Genomic DNA, 18,375 nt, shown 5'->3' with positions numbered 1-18,375 from the left:
AGTTGAACTGAAGCTAACCACATTTGAATGAGGTCGATTGACATCAAATGAATTTGAGCCGAACTACATTACCCAGAAGTCTCCGCGGCGAAGGTAAGTAAACGTATGGGTTGTGGACAAGCAAAACTTTATGGATATTTTTGACACATCTTACGCAAAATATTTAAGTATTTGAAATGAGTTTACCGCAAAATTTTGGGTGGTCTGAATAATTTCGGTGATGCCAAATATTAATAATATTTTATGTTCGAGCTCCTGGCCAATGGTAATCGCTCATCTTTTCAGCGAGGGAGCCAATCACTGTGGGCCTTGTTGGAAGGCGGCGTCGGGTGGAGGATTGCTGTTAGTTTGCGCTGTGTTTATTGTTAAGGTTGTGTGGATTAGCACTGCAGTTCCCAGTTTATAGCCAAAACATCTATATTTTAGCTGCAAGATGAGTTAAAGCGGCGCGGTAAGTGCCGATTTAGTCCGTGTTGCTGTCCTTAGAAAGCAGTTTAACGTGGTTATTTTTTTCTTTACGTAGAGCCTGATTAGCTTAAAAAGCAGGCCACTCACTGCTGTTGTGATACTGGTAAAAATTATTTCTATATGTATGTGTTGACCAGCAGCTCTGAGTGAGGTTTTTGTTTGTTTCCTTTTATAACCAAATAGTGTCGTTTTGTTCATCTACAGCTGGCGTGAGAGGAGCCGAACAGCAGGGACGGACACATAGCTGACGGCCGGAGGAGGGAGGAACGTCTCCGGCCACAGAAGGGAGGAGTGGCTGGGAGCTGCACAATTTAAACCCGGAGCTACTGAGTGACCTGTCCCAGGGAAACCGGTTTCCATGACAACTACAGCTTCCTGTTGTTAGAACAGGATTTAAAAAATGACAATGAAGCCATGATCTTGCACCCAAGTTGATTCCACCTACTTCCAAGTTTCACCATCATCTATATTATCTCCATTTTGATCTGCTAATGGCCAACTCTGTTGCCTTAGTCGTCCAAGCAGAACTCCTACCACCCCAGTCCGCACCGTCCCTCTCCGCCTTCCCATCCCTGCTGGGATCAGGAGAGGATGGGGCAGAAGACAGGGACGGAGGGCAGCTAGTGGATGGAGACAAGGGGGTCGTGGAAGGTGGAGAGGAGGTGGTCCTGGACGTTGTCACGTCGTCCGTGTCAGAGTCAGCTTCAGCTCAGCAGGCTGAGCAGTCAGAGCATCCTTTTCAGTGTCTGGACTGCGGGAAGAGCTTCAGGTGGTCATCCAGGCTGACCCACCATCAGCGCAGCCATAACAACGAGAGACCCTACCGCTGCAACCTCTGCCCCAAGGCCTTCAAGGGCTCCTCCGCTCTGCTCTACCACCAGCGGTACCCGTGTTAAAACTCATCTATAAAGCCACTAAAAGACTGTTACAGTGATTTAAAGCACATTGTTCATGGACGTCTCGTTAACTTCCACATTTCTCCACCATTTATAGTATGTTTGAAAAAGTATTTATACGCCTTCAGCTGTTTCACAGCTTATTAATACTGCAAACATCAGTGTAGTTTAATTGGGATTTTATGTGATGGATTAACAAAATAAAACGTAACCATGAAAGGAATCTGGAAAGTGCGGAGTGAGAATAATGAGAGGGTTATGTTTTTTTTTTTGTTGTTTTTTTTGTCTTCCATGATTTTAAGTGATGTTTACGATTATCTATACTGTTGTCCTAAACAATTGCTCTTATTTTCCAGGTCTCACTCAGGAGAGAAACCTTATAAATGTGAAGACTGTGGCAAAGCCTTCAAACGCTCATCTCTTCTCCAGGTGGCAAATTATTTTAAATCAAAGATCTTAAGGAGGGACAATGAGTGCAAAGTTTCACAATGTCTGTCTGCCTGTCTTCTCTCAGGTTCATCGGAGTATTCACACTGGAGTCCGGGCCTTCTTGTGCCCGTATTGCCCCCTAACTTTCAAATGGAGCTCTCACTACCAGTATCATCTGCGGCAGCACACAGGGGAATGCCCATACCCTTGTGACTCTTGTTCCAAAGCGTTTAAAAACTCCAGCAGCCTGCGGCGGCACAAGAACGTCCACCTTGGCCTCAAGCCGTACACGTGCTCGGTGTGTAACAAGTCTTTCACTCAGTCCACAAACCTGCGGCAGCACATGAGGATACACACAGGCGAGAGGCCATATGTCTGCAGCGAGTGCGGTCGAAGCTTCACACACTCGTCAAACCTGGCTTTGCACAAGAACTCTCACTCCAACCCCAACGCAGGAGTCAAGGAGGGGAAGCGGGCAGAGGACGGGCAGAAGGCGAATGAGGTAGTGGAGGTGGTGGTGGGGACAGAGGAAGTGACATCAACCATGTTGACAGACATGGTGGGATTTGTGAGCCAGGAAGGAACCGACGGAGTTGGCGTGGGGATGGAAGAAGTGTTCCTGTCAACCACTTCCTCTGGTCAGAACACAAGCCTTCTCCCCCAGCTGACCCTCGCTCCTTCCAGGGAGGACGTGTGCGCATCCAGGGCCATCGGGACGGAGGTCCACCTGAGCACCGACACCGGGGCCAGCATGCTGCTGTACAGCTGCGGCAGCTGCAACCACACGTTTGGCACAAGGACAGAGCTGGAGCAGCACCAGGCCATCCACATGGCTGGTGGCGAACACGACGCCAGTGGCGAAGCGGGGCACGGAGCAGGGATGGAGGTTGGAGATGGACTGGTGGGAGCCGGACACCTGCTGGCCGACTTTGAGGAGGTGGTGGAGACCACCACCGTGGCCGAAAGCGGACATACAACCGAGGTGCTCCTTGGTTTAGGAGAGGGTGTAGACGGCAGTAATGCTGTAAGTGAGAGAACTTCTTCCATTCTACAAGGCACATTAAGATACTGAAGCAGACAACATCTTCGTACACATGAATCCATTACATTACATGGGGATTTTATAGACTGAAACAGAGTAGGAGTTACAGTCCAATGGCACAGAAATAAGATCACTTTCTAGATGTGTCATATTGATTGACAGGGTCCAAAAGTCTCCTCATAATCTATTTTTACCCACAAATGTTGAAATTGTAATGATGTGTTCAGTTGCATTTAATTTTGATTTGGTTTAGTTAATGTTGAACAAATACCAAGCGGATAAATGCATTAAACTTTTTCTCTACCGTTACAAAAACCACTTACGGTGCGTCACATTAACAACGAAATGAAACGATTGCACTTAAATTATGAAAACAGACATGAAATGTGCGCCACTTGTGCATAATCAAATGTTTTAGTGTTTTGATCTGCAGGCTGAATCCGATCTCTGCTCCCAAAGTATAAGCTGGAATTATAAGCGCCGCTTAAGCAAAGTTTGGAAATAAAGGGACTTTTTTTTTCCATTTGAAGTGATCAGAAGTTGGCAAGACTCTGAACTCGGGGCAGAGGGAGGAAATCCCGTCTGGTGCAGGAGCGTCTGGTGCCAGTGCGCTCCAGACTCTCCTGCACCAGACGTCATGTTCGTAACGCTTCACTGTGCTGTTGGCTCCCGGGTTGCAACATGCATTTAGTTCAGAGTCCAGGTCCGAGAGGATACCCAGATGTAAAGACTTTTTTATTTATTGATGTCGTTATTTTTGCAACGTACGGTGTGCATAAATTTGAAAATGTCTGCACCAAGTGGTCACGGTTGTGAGTTGTAATCTGTCAAAATGAAATATGGCCTTCAGATTTGCCTGTCACAAAAAAAAAAAGCTAGTGCTCAGATGAGAATTTTTTTTTTCTCTGCTGATTGAGTGAATACAGACGCATGCCACACTTTTCAGATTTTAAAAACCATGCACTAAACTGCTGTTACGTAAGGTCCGTGAAACTTCAGCTGTTGAGTTTGGGTTGAGGATGTGTGTGTTTTGATATGCGTTGCTTTGTGTAATTTCCTTTGGTCTATCCTCAGAATGTGGGCGCCACCCAGACCCAGTTTGACCTGCTGCAGAGCTTCACCGAGGTGACTCAGAGCACCGAGGCCGTGCAGCCGGAGGCCAGAACCACATGGGCAGGGCTGTCATGTGGCTACTGCACTAAGACCTTCAAGACCAGCGCAGGCCTCAATAGACATGTGTCACTGGTGAGAATGACGGCTGTAGCCGTTGCCGTGAAGCAGTTGGTCGGAGCCCAACACTAACATTTATCTGTCTTGAAATAAACTTTATCTGCTGCGTTTCACTCTCGTTCCCCCAGATGCACTCTCTTTCATCGCAGTCACGCTCCCAGTTCAGCTGCTCCGCCTGTGACCGCTCTTTCCCTCTGCTCTCGTCACTCCTCACCCACCAGCACTCCCACACCCCGGAGCAGCGCCTGCTGGCCGAGGCGGAGGCCGAGATAGTGTGTCCGCCGTCCCTCTCCCTGTCTCTGCCCCTCCCCTCCTCCCCCAGCCAGGCCGACAAGCAGCAGGAGGGCCAGAGGGAGATCCATGTCGACATCATCGCCGTCGGCGAGGAGCAAGAGGAGCACCCGCCCAAACCAGCCAAAGCCCCAAAAAAGGCCGGATCCGGCAAAAGCACTCCTGCTGGAGGTAAATGCGTTCCCTAACACGTGCAAGTGTTGTACAAGGGCACCTTCTACAACATAATAGAAAAGTGGAGCAGGTTTAAAAACATAATCACTTCAAACATCGGTATACCTGAAACCACTCTGTCCCGTCTCTGATCTTGGAGAATAAGAGCACACTGTACTGAAATAAAGACTGGATGTGATCTGTCCACAATCTAGTTGGTATTTGATGATTTCTCAGAGCTTTAATTTTCTAGATTGGATCTTGAGATCACTTCTGAATTGGTGGCTGTAACACATCAGCTTCAGCTGCAATAAGTGAAGTGTTTCTATAGAAGCTGTTGACCGTGTCGATATTGAGAGTAACCAACCCTGCAGTAAAATTGCCTTAGCTTCCTCGCTCTTTCAAACTGGTTGTAATCCATTCTTTGAACTCAGTGACCCTGAACACGTTTTCCGTTTTTACTTTTGTACAGAGAGGCCGTACCGCTGTTTGGAGTGTGGAAAAGCCTTTAAGGGTTCCTCTGGGCTGAAGTACCACATGCGGGATCACACCGGCGAAAGGCCGTATCGCTGCACCGAGTGTGGAAAGAGTTTCAAGAGGTCGTCTCTCCTCTCGATCCATCAACGAGTAAGGCTTCCCCTAAACCCGGGGTCTGCAACCCACAGCTCCTCGGTGGCCCTTCAAAACTCTGGCCAAAAATAATAAACTATTCAAAAATATATTTAAAATATATCAACAAAAAAAGACTAGTTCTGTTTTATTCAGTTTTTTATTTTTTTTTTGCATTTGGCTAGGATCTCTACAGAAGAATGATTTAAACAATTATTTTTTTATTTAATTCCTCCTGTTTGTCATTAGGACATAAACTACTTTTCCTTTCTTACTTTTGCAAAAAAATTTGGAGCATTTCAGTCAAGATAAACAGTTTCATTCTCCAATTAAAAGTTCTGACATTTTTCCTTGTTCTATGTGGAATAAACTATTTTTACTGTGAGGAATAATCCTAACAGTCCCAGTTTTTCCACTATGCAGCATCATAACTCAGAAACGGTAATGATTTTGTCAGCACCAGGCTTTTCATGCTAATCGTTGGTTTTGGTTTCCTTTTAACAATGCCTGTGTTGAGAATTGCTCTTAATATTTTTTGTTTTTTAAAGAGGATCGACTTAAATTTGCTTAAAAAACAAACAAAAAAAACTTTTGTATGAGTTAATCTTAATTTGGTGCAACATATCGGGACCAAATCCCTTTTTTATGAATCTATTTGTGTTCCAGCAAAAAAGCAAAATCACCTTTATTGTCCAATCAGTTTTATTTATCAGCCTTTATTGTATTAATTCAAAGATCCCATTATCCCAGCATTCACACAGACTGGTGTGGGCTTTGGTAGTTCTCCCAAAAAAAGGTTCATAGAATATAACTGAACTAAAGAGATAAAAGTTTAATTAAAAAGAAGAAAACTATCAGGTTTAAAAGGACAAAAACAAATCTCTCCAACCACTGACTGGAGAATATCAAAATGTCTGGGGAAAAAAAAAATCAAATGGTTTGTTTCTGATAGGATACATGTGTAAACTGGACCATATCTGACACTGAAGCACAGAAGTTCAAATATCAAAAACCCGTTCTCTATTTTCTTCATTCCCAGGTACACACAGGAGTCCGGGCGTTCCAGTGCCCCCACTGCCCTCTCACCTTCAAATGGAGCTCCCACTACCAGTACCACCTGCGGCAGCACACCGGGGAGAGACCGTACGTCTGCAAAGAGTGCGGCAAGTCGTTCAAGAACACCAGCTGCCTGCGAAGGCACAGTCAGATGCACTCTGGGCTCCGGCCTCATACCTGCTCCATCTGCTCCAAGTCTTTCTCCCAGACATCTAATCTCAAACAGGTCAGTCCAGCCAGGCCATGCGAAGGCATCGAACCTTCACACATTGCCGTGTTACGACCCCAAACTTCAATGTGATTTTGGAATTTTTATGCAACAGACCAACACAAAGTAGCAGATGCACAGTGCTACTGACAGTTATTAGGTCAGTGAGCGTCTTTAAGTGTTTGTGCTTCTTTTTCACACTTCACACTCTACAAACTTGGATGCTGATTGGATTGTAGTGAATTATATACAATTGTTGTGTGTATTTTGTGTTCTGAAGGAAGCTCTGGCTTAAATCAAGTTGTGCATAGCAATTACTTTTGTAATCGTTTATTGTGTAGATTATTCTCACGAGGAATTGGATAAAAAAAGATTACCATGTTGTTTAGGTTTTTCATTTAACCACTTAAGCCTTTTTTATGCAACATAAGAAATACATCAAAAGACGGAGTCAATTGGACGTCAAAAGGTGCTCAATAAGAGACTTTTTTTAACAGAATTTGAATCAGGTGAAGCTAAAATTGTTCTACTTGTCTTCTGGGTAAAATATATTTAAATACAGTTTTTTGTTTGGTTTTTTTAACTGCTTCTATTCCTCAGGCGACATAAGCTAAAAGGGGATTTAACTGGCACCGAAAAGACAAAAACAAACAAAAAAAGTTTCTCAGAGCGATGCTGCATGCTTTAAACAGTGAGATAGAGGCTGCGTCCTGATGTGGGCTGGGATTATTAAACATGAACTCAGTGAACTCAAAATCGGCACCCAGAGGAGACGCACATTGGCCATGTTTTAAATGTCCGAAACGTCACTTTGTGCATTTTGAGTTGTTTCATTATTGTTTTTTAGCACATAAAATCAAACAAGTAAAATAATTTTTCAACATTTTTTCATTCAGTTGCATAATTATTGTGGACAATTATTGACTAAACTTACCTTTTTAAAATATTCAGATCTGAGTCGAACTCTGGGATTGACTGAGAGTTCTGTGGTTGTTGAGTACTAAAATGAATCCTTAAAAATCTTATTTGTGCACACCGTGAAGCTGTGAAGTGGAAGAAAACAGCTAAACTGGTTTCAAAATGATTTTCATGTGGAGTGTTTCTACCAGCTTTACTCGTTTAGAAACTGACACCTTTACCCTTTCTACTCCACGAAATGGCTCCAACTCAGTCGGATATGACTGACACGCTGTGTAAACATCAACTTTCAAGTCCACCCATTTTCAAATCAACTCTAAACAGATCAGGGCGTCCCCACAGCATGGTGCTGCCACCACCATGTGTTACTGTTTAGTGTTAGTTTTTTGCCTCAAATAGCAAGTTGCAGGTTGGCCAGAAAGGTATATTTGGGACTCGTCTAACAACATGAAACCGGTTGAATGAGGAATTTTTTGGGCTGCTATATTTTAAGTGCCATCCCTTCAGAATACTTTTAACCGGTTATTTATTAATTGGGCGATTTGTGAAGATAATTGGTTGGATTTTATTTAGGGGTATCAGCGTTAAAAAGGCCTAACTACATTTTTCGCACACTTTTCAAATTTTTATCTGTAGAAAACTTTGAAAAATTTGTTCCACTTCAACATTATTCACTTCTTTGTGTTGGTCTGATGAATAAAACCTCAATAAATTACGTTAAAGTCTGTGGTTGTCAACGTGACAAAATGTGCAAGCTCTTAGAAGCGCTGTAGGTTCTCAGTTATTGAAACCAAATGTCTTCACTGATCCTCGTTTCTTTGATTTCCCTCTTACTCCTGTGGGAGCAGCATGAAAGAACGCATTCTGGCGAGAGACCGTTCCAGTGCACACACTGCAGTAAAAGCTTTACACACTCCTCCAATCTCCAGCTCCACCTTCGCACACACTCTACAAGCAAGGACTACAAATGCCCGTTCTGCACCAAGGGGTTCGTCATGCACTCCTACTTGCAGCGACACATCCGGACCCACGGGAACGGCGTTTCCCTCCCTGGCCCCGGCGGCGGCGGTAAGGACGGCGTGGCTGTGAAGGCCAGCGTGGGCGGAGTCACAACCACCACAACCCTGCTCAATCCCATCACCCTGGAAACCACGGGGAACAATGGCAGCCTGATCGTGTCCCAGCCAGCGCTCAATATTCCGCCCAACACATCGCAGAACTACTTCATGATTCAGACGGCGAACGGCCTGCAGCTCATCCCCCTGTCACCACCTGCTCCTGCTCCTCCACCTCCCCCACCACCACCACCACCACCTCCTCCTTCCCAGTCGCAAAACTTTCTCCTCCTTCAGTGTCCCTCCACAAACGGCAGCCAATCCAGGCTGATTCTCGTCCCCACGGCGAACAACCCCCCGCCAGCTCCAGATCCTCAGTCCCTTCCCATCCTTCAGACCATACAAGCATTCCAGCCCGTCCTCAGCCAATCGCAGACCCAGATAGCCCAGTTTCCAGCCGTATCCCAGCAACAGCAGCACGCCAAGATCATCATTACCAACACTGCGCAAGCCCCTGTTGCCACGGCGAACCACAGCCTCTCGGCCCTGCTGACCAAGCCCATTTTGGGGAAGAGCACACGGACGGCACGAGGCCGGCGCGGCCGCAAACCTAAAGCCGCTGCGCAGAAAACGGCTCCGACTGCAGGTGGCGCCGTCCCAGCGGCACACTGTAACACAGTAAGCAACACTAAGATGGTCACTGTTAATAACACTAACACAGACTCGGATCTGTCCTGCCAAAAGCGCACAGCCTCCATAGCTGTAGCCTCCACAGAGGCCACCGCAGAAACCACAGGGTCGCTTCCTGTTACACCAGAGGATACCCCTCATTCGTCTTTGGAGCAAATTGGGAAAGAGGGAACCGTAGCGGAGAAACAGTTTGTGTTGTGCTTCGAAAACGCGGAGCAACAGAAACAGGGAGCGAACATTGAGGAAGGTGGCGACCCGTACGTGTTGCAGTTTGAAGGGAATCCATCAGGGGAGGCAGATCAGGAAGGAATCGATGGAGATGGCAAGTCCATTGTGTTACAGTTTGAGTCAGGCGGACAAGATGAAGGGGAAAAGGGAGGGAGTAAGGAGGGGGTGATGTCACTTCTGCATGAATGGGGTGAGGGAAAGCAGGGTGGGAGTCAGACAGTTGGGGAGGGAAGCCAGGGGGAGTCGTACGTCCTTCATTTCCACACCGAAGCTCAGCAGAGTTCGCCATCGAGTTCTACGTTTGGTCAAGGACAAGACAGCAGCGTTGAGCTGTCCTGCGCACCCACCCAAGCGTTCGTCCCCATCAGCGGACAGGAGGTGGTGTTTGACCAGATGGAGCCGGAGGGCGAGCGGGGCGTGCAGATGATAGCGCTGATCGAAGGCGAGGGGCAAATGATCGGAGGAGACGGGGCGGGCTGCGACACGGAAGCCGGCGCCATGGCGGAGGACGAGGGAGGCGTGAAAAGCATCTTCCAGCTGGAACACGGAGACGAAATCGTCATAATCGAGGTCAGCACCAGCCAGCTGAGAGGTGAGGAGCAGGAGGAGGAGATCTCACCGAACAGCCACGTGAAACGTGAAGGCGCAACGACGGAAGAGTCGGCAAAAGAGCACGACTCGGCAGAAACATCAGCCGAAGACTCGAGAAGAAACTGCACTGTGTCAAACTCTGAGGAGCTGAAGTTCTCCGAGTGAGAACCGGGTTAGTGGGAAGGGGAACGACTCGCTTTGTGAGATGTTTGGTAGCACTTTAGTCATTTGAGTTCTCCTGGAACCGAGAGCGAACATGCAGTTAGAGGAGTGTTGTGTTGTAATGCCATGGTGCCACTTTCTAGAAATGTTATACATTCAAAATAGGCGAAAACATGGAATTTATATTATTCATAAACACATTAGTTAAATTATACTGTCACAGGGCAGCTTGATGAAGTAAGTATGATTTTGTTCAGTGTTGTATAGGGGACGCTTTCTTTACAGTGTTGATAGCAAATAGTAAGTAATTAATAATAAAGCTGTTAATATATTTTATTGTTTGGGTTATTGAGCAACAGACGAAGGCCATTGTGTTGACTGTGAATGTCGAAATGAAATGTGGAGAGGAATGAAAAATAGACGGCATCGCTAGAGTTTTGGGATTTTATATTGCTACAACTCAGAAATTCTAAATTCCCACTGGCGTTTGAATGCAACATTGCTTTCCATTTGGTGTAAAACCTGAAAATAATTAAATGATTTTTCTTTTTTATTTAGTCCTGACTGCAGATCCTATCAAATCAGGATCAGAAGCTATTTCCTCAGTACAACTATCTTTAGTAATCCCTTATTTATTTATTTTTTTTTCTACTGACAAGCTTTTTTTAAATAAATATTTTTCCATGAAATTTCACTGTAATTTACAACAAGAAAAGTGAATAGTACAGCCAAAGATCAATTTGTTGTATCAGCCCTATAATTTGAAACAGCTCAACAAACCAAATGTCCTGATAAACACATGAACATGTTGGGATGCTGCTGTCCTGGATGATCATGAAAACACAACGTTTTATATTGTTCACTTGAGCAAAAAGCTAAAAGAGTGCAATTTTGAAAAGCTTCTATTACTTCTTGTTGTATGTATTGTTCTCTGCTTATACAAATGTACCCTTTTTTTATATAAATGCAAACCTCTTAATGTGGACGTGAACTATTAAAGAAGTTTAAAAAAAAGTAAGATCAAGTTGCAGAAATTTCCATGGATACATTTTTCAAAATATTCAATAAAACGTTGCTAGATTTAAAAAAAAAAATACATTTACTATATGGTGTTATTTATATTTATTTCTGTTAATTTAGATTATTATTATTGCTTACAGCTAATAAAAATTAAAAATTCAATTTTCAGAAAATTAGAATCTAAATAAAACCTTTTCTTTTTTAAAAAAAATATTAAGATATCAGCCTGCTGGAAAGACACTCTTCCTCCAGACTCTGGATCCTTGATCTTCAGACATGATTTAAAACATTTACTTTCATCTAAAATTACTCAACAGCGGTTGAGTCCTCCTTAGCTACACAGGTAAGAAGCTTCTGAATGTCTGATTTGGGAGTGGGGTTAAAGGAATGACGCAAGCAATGCGACCGCTCTGGCCCAGAACCTGGATATGTTTGTCAGTAGTGACTTGAAGCTGCAGTCTGAACCTTTATTGGACTTTTCACTGCGACAATTTTTCCCTCCACTCAACTTTCCATTAAAATGTTTGGATACAGCCCACTTCTTGAGCAGTGACCTTGTGCAACTTACCTTCCTTGTGAAAATATGCCAGTGAATGTCAAGTCAGCAGTCATTATTGTGTGGTAAATAATATTTATGTCTGAGAATTTTATTTTATTTTTTTAATGAGCTGTAAGTCACAAAACAATCTGATATCTGTATTTTTACAGGAAATATTTTAAACAAAAAAAAAATCATATTTGGTGTAAGTGAGGGAAAAGTGTTGGCAGTCTTCTTTCAGCCGGCTGACGGGGAGTGTGCAGCAACAGGTAGAGGGCAACAAGTAGCCAGCCATAAATCTGCCTGACAAGGGTTTTACTAATATTACACTTCGTTAGTACATTAAAATCTGCACTGTTAGTAAACTTTTAGTTCCATATGGTCATAAAAATGTAAGTAAATTTTTTTAAAACATAAATCGGGCTTGTAATGCGCATTTCCAGTCATCTTCATTAAATATTTAAGTGTAACAGGTAAAGTTGTCTACGCAGTTGGGTATTCCGGTAGCGTCTGCGCACTGCGGGTCCTACGTACGCAAATGGCGTAAATAGACCCAGATACCACTCGAAAATGGACCGTAAAACAGAAATAGGTTGGATTCAGAAATGCGCTCTTTTCGTACGCAGAGGCATTGTGGTCATTCAATAAGATTCACGCGGACTGTTGACAAACAGAAGCTCTTAAGTTGTTTATTTACGGCATCTGAGCTGGATTTGAGCCGCAACGTGCAGAAGGTAAGCGGAGCCGTGGTGGGTGCAGAGCTGCTGCAGTGTTACGGAATGACCATATATGGGGTTGAACCAGATCATTTAGCTCTGATGGTAGCTGCGGGAAGCTAAAGCGAAGGGGAGCAAAATAAACAATAATGATACGACATAAGGTAATCCATCATAATCCTCTGCTGGCTCAATTATTTGAGGCTATCTTGGTTGCAATGCTACAACTGTTCATGTCTCACAAAAAAACGCAAAAATAAATGAAGTCATTTAAAATGAGAAAAAATATGTATATATTTGTGCTAACCAGTCTATCAGTCATAGGCTAAACTGGGATTTGGATGCATGTCCTAGCATAAGTTCAGTCTTTTCAAGTGTGTGCTTTTTAATCATGCTTTCCTCACTAAAATGTGTTGCAGGCTGTTTGCATGTTGTGGATGCTGGGCTTCACAACACACCACAGGTAGAGTCAGTGGTGTCAAGGGCTGCCTATCAAAGCACAAGCACTGAACATGGTGAGGCTGGAGTTGGACCAGGTGGTCATGAGGAGGATGAAGGAGGACGACATTGAAGTAGTGAAAGCCCTTGTTAAGGTTTGCTGAGTTCCTTTCGTTCAAAAGCTATCCGTATGTTTTTTGGATGCTCTTTCAGTTTGACTCTTTTTCCTACCAGGAAGGCTGCGAGGGCACAGAGAACCGTCTCATCTTGCACATCCTCACACGTCCGCTCTGCCTTTTCATCCTGGCTGTTTTCTCCTCCATCCTGCGCTGCCTTGTTCACTCCTTCATCCTGGCCCTCGCTATCCCTGTGTTCCTGCTGATTGTTTTTCTCAAGATCACCATGCCACGGTCGACGGGGGTCCTGGGCAGCAGCCGCCCCTACTGGGACTACGTTGGCAGTAGCTACAGAGGCCAACAGGACGAGACGCTACAGAATCCCTACTGCAGGATCAGTGGGAAAACACCTGGAACAAAAAAGGTGATTGTTGCCGAAAATACGTTGTGTTTGCTTAAATGTGTATATATATTTTTTTATAGATTTTCATTTGTGACCAGGCATGTAGCTCGTGTTATTAATGACCATGATCATGATCAACACTGAGAGACAAGAAACAACATGATGTACAAGGCAGTTGGGAATGGTGCTGAAAGTTTCCAAAGAGTGATGAAATTCACGCATGACAAATTGGCCACCGTGGAAAAAAAAATACAGCATAGTCTAAAAGCTCCAACTTCAGTTTATAAAATGAAGATTTATATTATGATGTATGATGGAGTAAGGACAAATGTTTTCAGGTAGCAATAGCTTGGAGATCCAACAAACTGGCCCCCCAACAAGGCATTTAAAAGCACCAAGTCTATTAATAAAAACCGGTGTGATAAATGGCTACTTATGACAAAAGTTGTCATTTAAAACATTAAAATTATTTATGTATTACCCACACACATCAGCAAAATGGCCTACGTTTTATTAGCCAACCAAGCAAATAGTCATGCAAGTCTCACTTTAATACACACAGTTTGTTTTACTGACGGATGTTGCACCACAGTAATGTAGGTGTCAACGGTTTATTCTGAGGACATCATCTGTCACTCTATAAGTCCGTTCAAAGTTAGCTTCCCTACAACAACAAGTAAGTTCTCCCTAGAATGTCCCTTCAGGAGTATGATGCACATTGACAACTGAATGTATGTCAATACATTCAGTTGTATGTATTGAATGAAAGATGAAGTATCACTCTTTTATTTGGCTCACACACTATGGAAGAATAAATATTTTGTGCTGACATAGGATCTATTAAAACACAAGACAGCTGCAAAAAAAATCCACATTTACTTACCTGAAAATCCCTGTATGTGCACAAAAAACAGCTACGGTTGCCTTGGTGATCTGTCTGTTAACTCCCAGCTTGAACGGTCTGTTTTGTGTCCTCTTTCCTCAGGTTTGGGTTATGATTTCACTTAATCCAAGATTCAATTTGTTTCATAATCCTGAGGCAAAAAGTATTTAAAGCAGAAAAGCTACTTTTGGGAGAGTGAGGACAAATCAATGAGTCTTACGCACATTTCCTGTGTACAGTCTCTTTGTAGAAGAACTGTTCACTACATCTTTGTGCTGTGCCACCGATAAGCGGCCACACGTCCGTTCAACATGCCCCTATTGAAAAAAATAAACAGTCTCTTCTCCATTTAAGGGCTTCAAGATGGTGGGGTAACAGATGCTATGTCATCATTATTATAAGAAAGAGCATTCACTTTGATAACGCAGAGACTTGATTTGTGTTTCATGCTTTTAGGTTTTTCAATGACTTCCGTCTCTAAAATACGGTGCTGTCTGGTCACTAGCGTTCGCATCCGAACGTCGCACGCATGTAAAATCTCGTATTTTTATTTATTTATTTTTTTTGTTCAGCAACGGCGCAGAATTGGATCTAAAGACAAAGACAAGGAAACATCTTCAGAGAAGATCACTGAAGAGAGAGAGCAAGCAGCAGGTCAGGTGTGGGTGGCAGACTGCGAAGGGGATATCGTGGGCTGCGTCTTCCGTGAGAGCGAGACGCGTCCGAGCGCGAGGAGGATCTGCAGGCTTGTGACGGGCTGCTGGTACCGCCGGGAGGGTCTGGGTCGTCTCCTGGTCCAGAGTCTGGAGCTGAAGGAGAGGGAGAGCGGCGCACGGAGGGTGTACGCGCACGTCCCCTACCCGTCCAAAGTAGGCGAAGCCTTCTTCAGGAAAGTGGGCTATCGGCAGCTGGGAGAGGCGGCTGATGAAGAAGATGACGATGAGATGAAGAACGAGACCCCAGAGAGAGGTTTTATGGGGTACCCTCTCACTAAGGTGTTCTACAAAGACTTGTGATTGACCATCGAGTCAAAGCGATTAGGATAACGGCACACGTTTTACTTGTTTTCGCTTGGATTATGCGATATTAATGAAAGTATTTATTTATTTATCATGTGCGTCGGCGCCATTTAATAATAAATGACATCTCCGTTTTGGATGAAGCAATCGGTTTCTCTTTGTTTTCTCAAGCAAAAAAGACATAGCAGAGTCTGAGATGTGCTGTACTTTGCACTCGTTTGATCAAGTAAATCATTTCTGTCGAGTCTGTCTCTTTAGCTCGCATCCACGCGTCTGTTTCGTCAAGCACTTCAACGCCAACAACGCGATGCATTTGAGCGACCGAAGGCGTTCGCTCTGGTGTGAAACGATACAGATGTGTAGGTGTTTGTAGAGTTACTGTAGAGGAAGTGTGTGTGGTTTATGTGAATGTGCAGAATTTATCTGCCTTTATCTCAGCGCTCCTTGTCTGTCACTGCTCACCTTCACACACACACACAGAGATTGTGACTCTGCAGAAACAGATGCTCCCTTTTGTTTCGGTAATAATTGCAGTTTTCTTACATTTCAGATATTGATCAACAGGTTTTATATTAATTCTTAAATGTTTGTGGTATTCAAAGGATTTTTTTTTTCATGTTAAAGTAAGCGCAATCTCAGTTTTTTTTTTTTTTTACCATATCAGTGAAATGTTGCAACATTTAACTGTATGATGCCTTTTGAAAGTATTTACACCCCTTGAGCTTTTACATATTTTGTCACATCAAAATCATACATTTCTATGTGGTATTTAAGGATTTTGTCATGAGACAGACAAACTCAAGATGGCACACAACTGAGAAGGAGTAGGAAAATGATGCATGTCTTTTAAGAATTTTTGCAATTAAAAATCTAAAAACAAATGTACTATGCATTTATTCTTAGTCATGCCCTCCACAAATCTGGTCAGAAGAAGGCAAAAAAAAATAAAAAAAGGTTTTCCGGTCATACAAGCCTGAAATTGAACTTTCTGACCTAGATGCAGACACTGTTTGTTCTGAAAAACTACCACTGCACATGAGCTGGAAGTCTGCACCCCTGTGATAAAAACCTGGTGGCAGCATCCTTATGAGGAGATGTTTTCCTTTATCTGCGTGAGGGAAGGTGGAGTCCTTATTTCAACCCTGCCGCTTTGCAATCATGCACTGGCCTATAATACATATACTAGAAGAGACACATTAAAGTTCATGGTTGTAACATATAAAGAAATGGGACAAATGTTCAGGAGGTATGAATACTTTTGTAAGGCAGATAGTGTATGATTTTAAGGAGAAATGTTGCAGCCCATGATTGCCACAACATTGTAAAGATTAATTCCAAATATTGCAGGTTTCATTTTTGATCGTTTATAATTTATAAATCAAAGTGCAATGCAATAAACATGCATACACAAGGCCTCTGAGTTAGGCGTGAGTGTGGTTTGCAGGTGACTGTCAGTTTATGTGAGAGTGAAAATGCACACAACCCTCCCCCCTGCCTGAGGCTAACCTTAATATGGTTAGCAGCCCTCATGTTTTCCTCAATGCGAACCTAGCCTCCTCCTAACCACAGACAATGTCATTGCAGCGCCAGTGCGGCACCAGTAAACACCACAGGATGTCTGTACGATGCACACGTTTGTGAGAAGGAGGTACTTGACACCTGGTGTGGAGACAAAAATAGGCTCCAAGTGAAATGCAAACTCATGCATGCTTCAAAATGCTTTAAAAAGTGCAAATGAGAAAGATTGGAAAATAACGAAAGCAGTGTTGGATCCGTCAAGTTGTGTCTCCTTGAAGCGATTTGCATTTTAAAAAAAAGCATAAATTTAAATGGCTCAACTCAATTGGCACAAAATGCCACTTTTTATTGTAGCTATAACCTCAAAATTAGTCAGACCTTAAACGACTAGCATCTTCAGTGTTTGCTTCACCATCCTTAAGCTGTTGTGACTTGCTGCAAACCTGATTCATGGATGACACCAGTTTCTGGCTGCATTCCTGAAATTGCATTGGCAAACTAGACGTTGGTTAATATTCTTGGGTCTGTGTGCTGACAGCAAACATTTCAAATCCCTTCAGAGACTCTTAATGAACTATGAGTCAGTCGTAATCATAAACGCTCCACTATCTGCTGGAACATTTTCTAAAACAAAAGCTTGATGGCAACAAAGCGCCCCCACCCCGGGCATCACTGAGCACGCGTCCCTGTAGGTACGATGTTCTTTTCCCTGCTTCGTTCTTCCTCCTCCAGACATACCATCGATCGGAGAAGCGAAGGTTTGGTTTTATCGCCCCACAGAACAGAATCCTCAAACCTCACAGGCTTGTTTTAACAGTCTCGAACAAATTGGAGCTCAGTTTTCTGGTTGTTAACGGTGAGTTGCGGTGCAGATCTTGAAGTTCAGGCTTGGCACATTTCATTTTTGCGCTTCACTCTGGAAGCTGAAACTCACTGCTTGGTGCATGTGTCTTGTAATCAGTGGAGGCTTTTTGACCACCTGAATCCTGAGGAAACTGGCCGCAGCCCTTGATAGCTCCTCAGCTTCCAGGTTTAGGTGGAGTAACGACTCTTCCTTTATCTTGAAATTTTAGCAAAAATACTTTCAGCTATTCTTTTAAATCCTTTTATTTCTTTGTGCAAGGCAACAATCCCTTTTCTGATCTTCCTACACAATTTTCTTTCCATATTTCTGATATAGAATAAGACATTATGAACAACATTCCAGGTGTTTCGAAGTGTGACATCTCTAGCAAAACTAAACTAAAGATGGCCTGGATTAGTTGCGCCCCGGCTCATTATTCAGGAGGTATGAATAGTTTTCTGACAGCAGCACTGAAAGTATTCAGAGTTGAATAAAATCATTACTATTTAAATGGTTTATATGTAATTTATACCTGAACAATTTAGAGTTGTTGACAACCACATTTGTAGTTGAAGTCGAACAATTCTAGTGGCAATTGTAACAAGTTCATCTGCTATGTATCTTCTACAAACAAAAAAAATATATATTTTCAACACTTTTTGTTCATTTCCTCATTACTGTCAAACTGCAGACACCTGTAAGCTGGGCCTCTACCCGCCAGATATGTAGCTATTATTGTTGTCAGGAAACAGATGTGAGTTCACACACTGGAAAGAAAGTCTGTTTGTAACTGTGGTCATATGCGTCTGCACGGTATGGCACTGTGTGTGTGTGTGCGTGCGTGCAGGGTGTGG

At 43.5% G+C, this 18,375-nt stretch overlaps 2 protein-coding genes across 4 annotated transcripts; both read left to right on the top strand.

The window, feature by feature from the left end:
• Positions 1-307: 307 nt before the first annotated feature.
• znf628 (zinc finger protein 628) lies at positions 308-11,109 on the top strand. 2 transcript variants are annotated; one of them, XM_007550066.2, is made up of 9 exons: positions 308-451; positions 673-1,351; positions 1,721-1,793; positions 1,879-2,817; positions 3,910-4,080; positions 4,194-4,527; positions 4,982-5,136; positions 6,158-6,400; positions 8,149-11,109. In XM_007550066.2, the coding sequence occupies exons 2-9, from the start codon at positions 960-962 to the stop codon at positions 10,027-10,029; spliced, it is 4,188 nt and encodes a 1,395-aa protein (XP_007550128.1). In that variant the 5' UTR covers positions 308-451; positions 673-959; the 3' UTR covers positions 10,030-11,109. The 2 variants fall into 2 exon arrangements, with proteins under 2 accessions (XP_007550128.1, XP_016526019.1); XM_016670533.1 differs by lacking the exon at positions 308-451 and adding an exon at positions 552-571.
• Positions 11,110-12,103: 994 nt separating this feature from the next.
• Positions 12,104-16,571, top strand: nat14 (N-acetyltransferase 14 (GCN5-related, putative)). 2 transcript variants are annotated; one of them, XM_007550065.2, is made up of 4 exons: positions 12,104-12,318; positions 12,720-12,893; positions 12,973-13,278; positions 14,713-16,571. In XM_007550065.2, exons 2-4 carry the CDS (start codon positions 12,813-12,815, stop codon positions 15,154-15,156), a joined length of 831 nt encoding a protein of 276 aa, XP_007550127.1. In that variant the 5' UTR covers positions 12,104-12,318; positions 12,720-12,812; the 3' UTR covers positions 15,157-16,571. The 2 variants fall into 2 exon arrangements, with proteins under 2 accessions (XP_007550127.1, XP_007550126.1); XM_007550064.2 differs by lacking the exon at positions 12,104-12,318 and adding an exon at positions 12,326-12,464 and having other exon boundaries at positions 14,713-16,040.
• Positions 16,572-18,375: the final 1,804 nt, after the last annotated feature.

This window comes from Poecilia formosa, unplaced genomic scaffold (assembly GCF_000485575.1).
Source record: "Poecilia formosa unplaced genomic scaffold, Poecilia_formosa-5.1.2 Scaffold34, whole genome shotgun sequence".
NCBI lineage: Eukaryota > Metazoa > Chordata > Actinopteri > Cyprinodontiformes > Poeciliidae > Poecilia > Poecilia formosa.
This window is presented reverse-complemented; position numbering and strand designations above follow the sequence as displayed.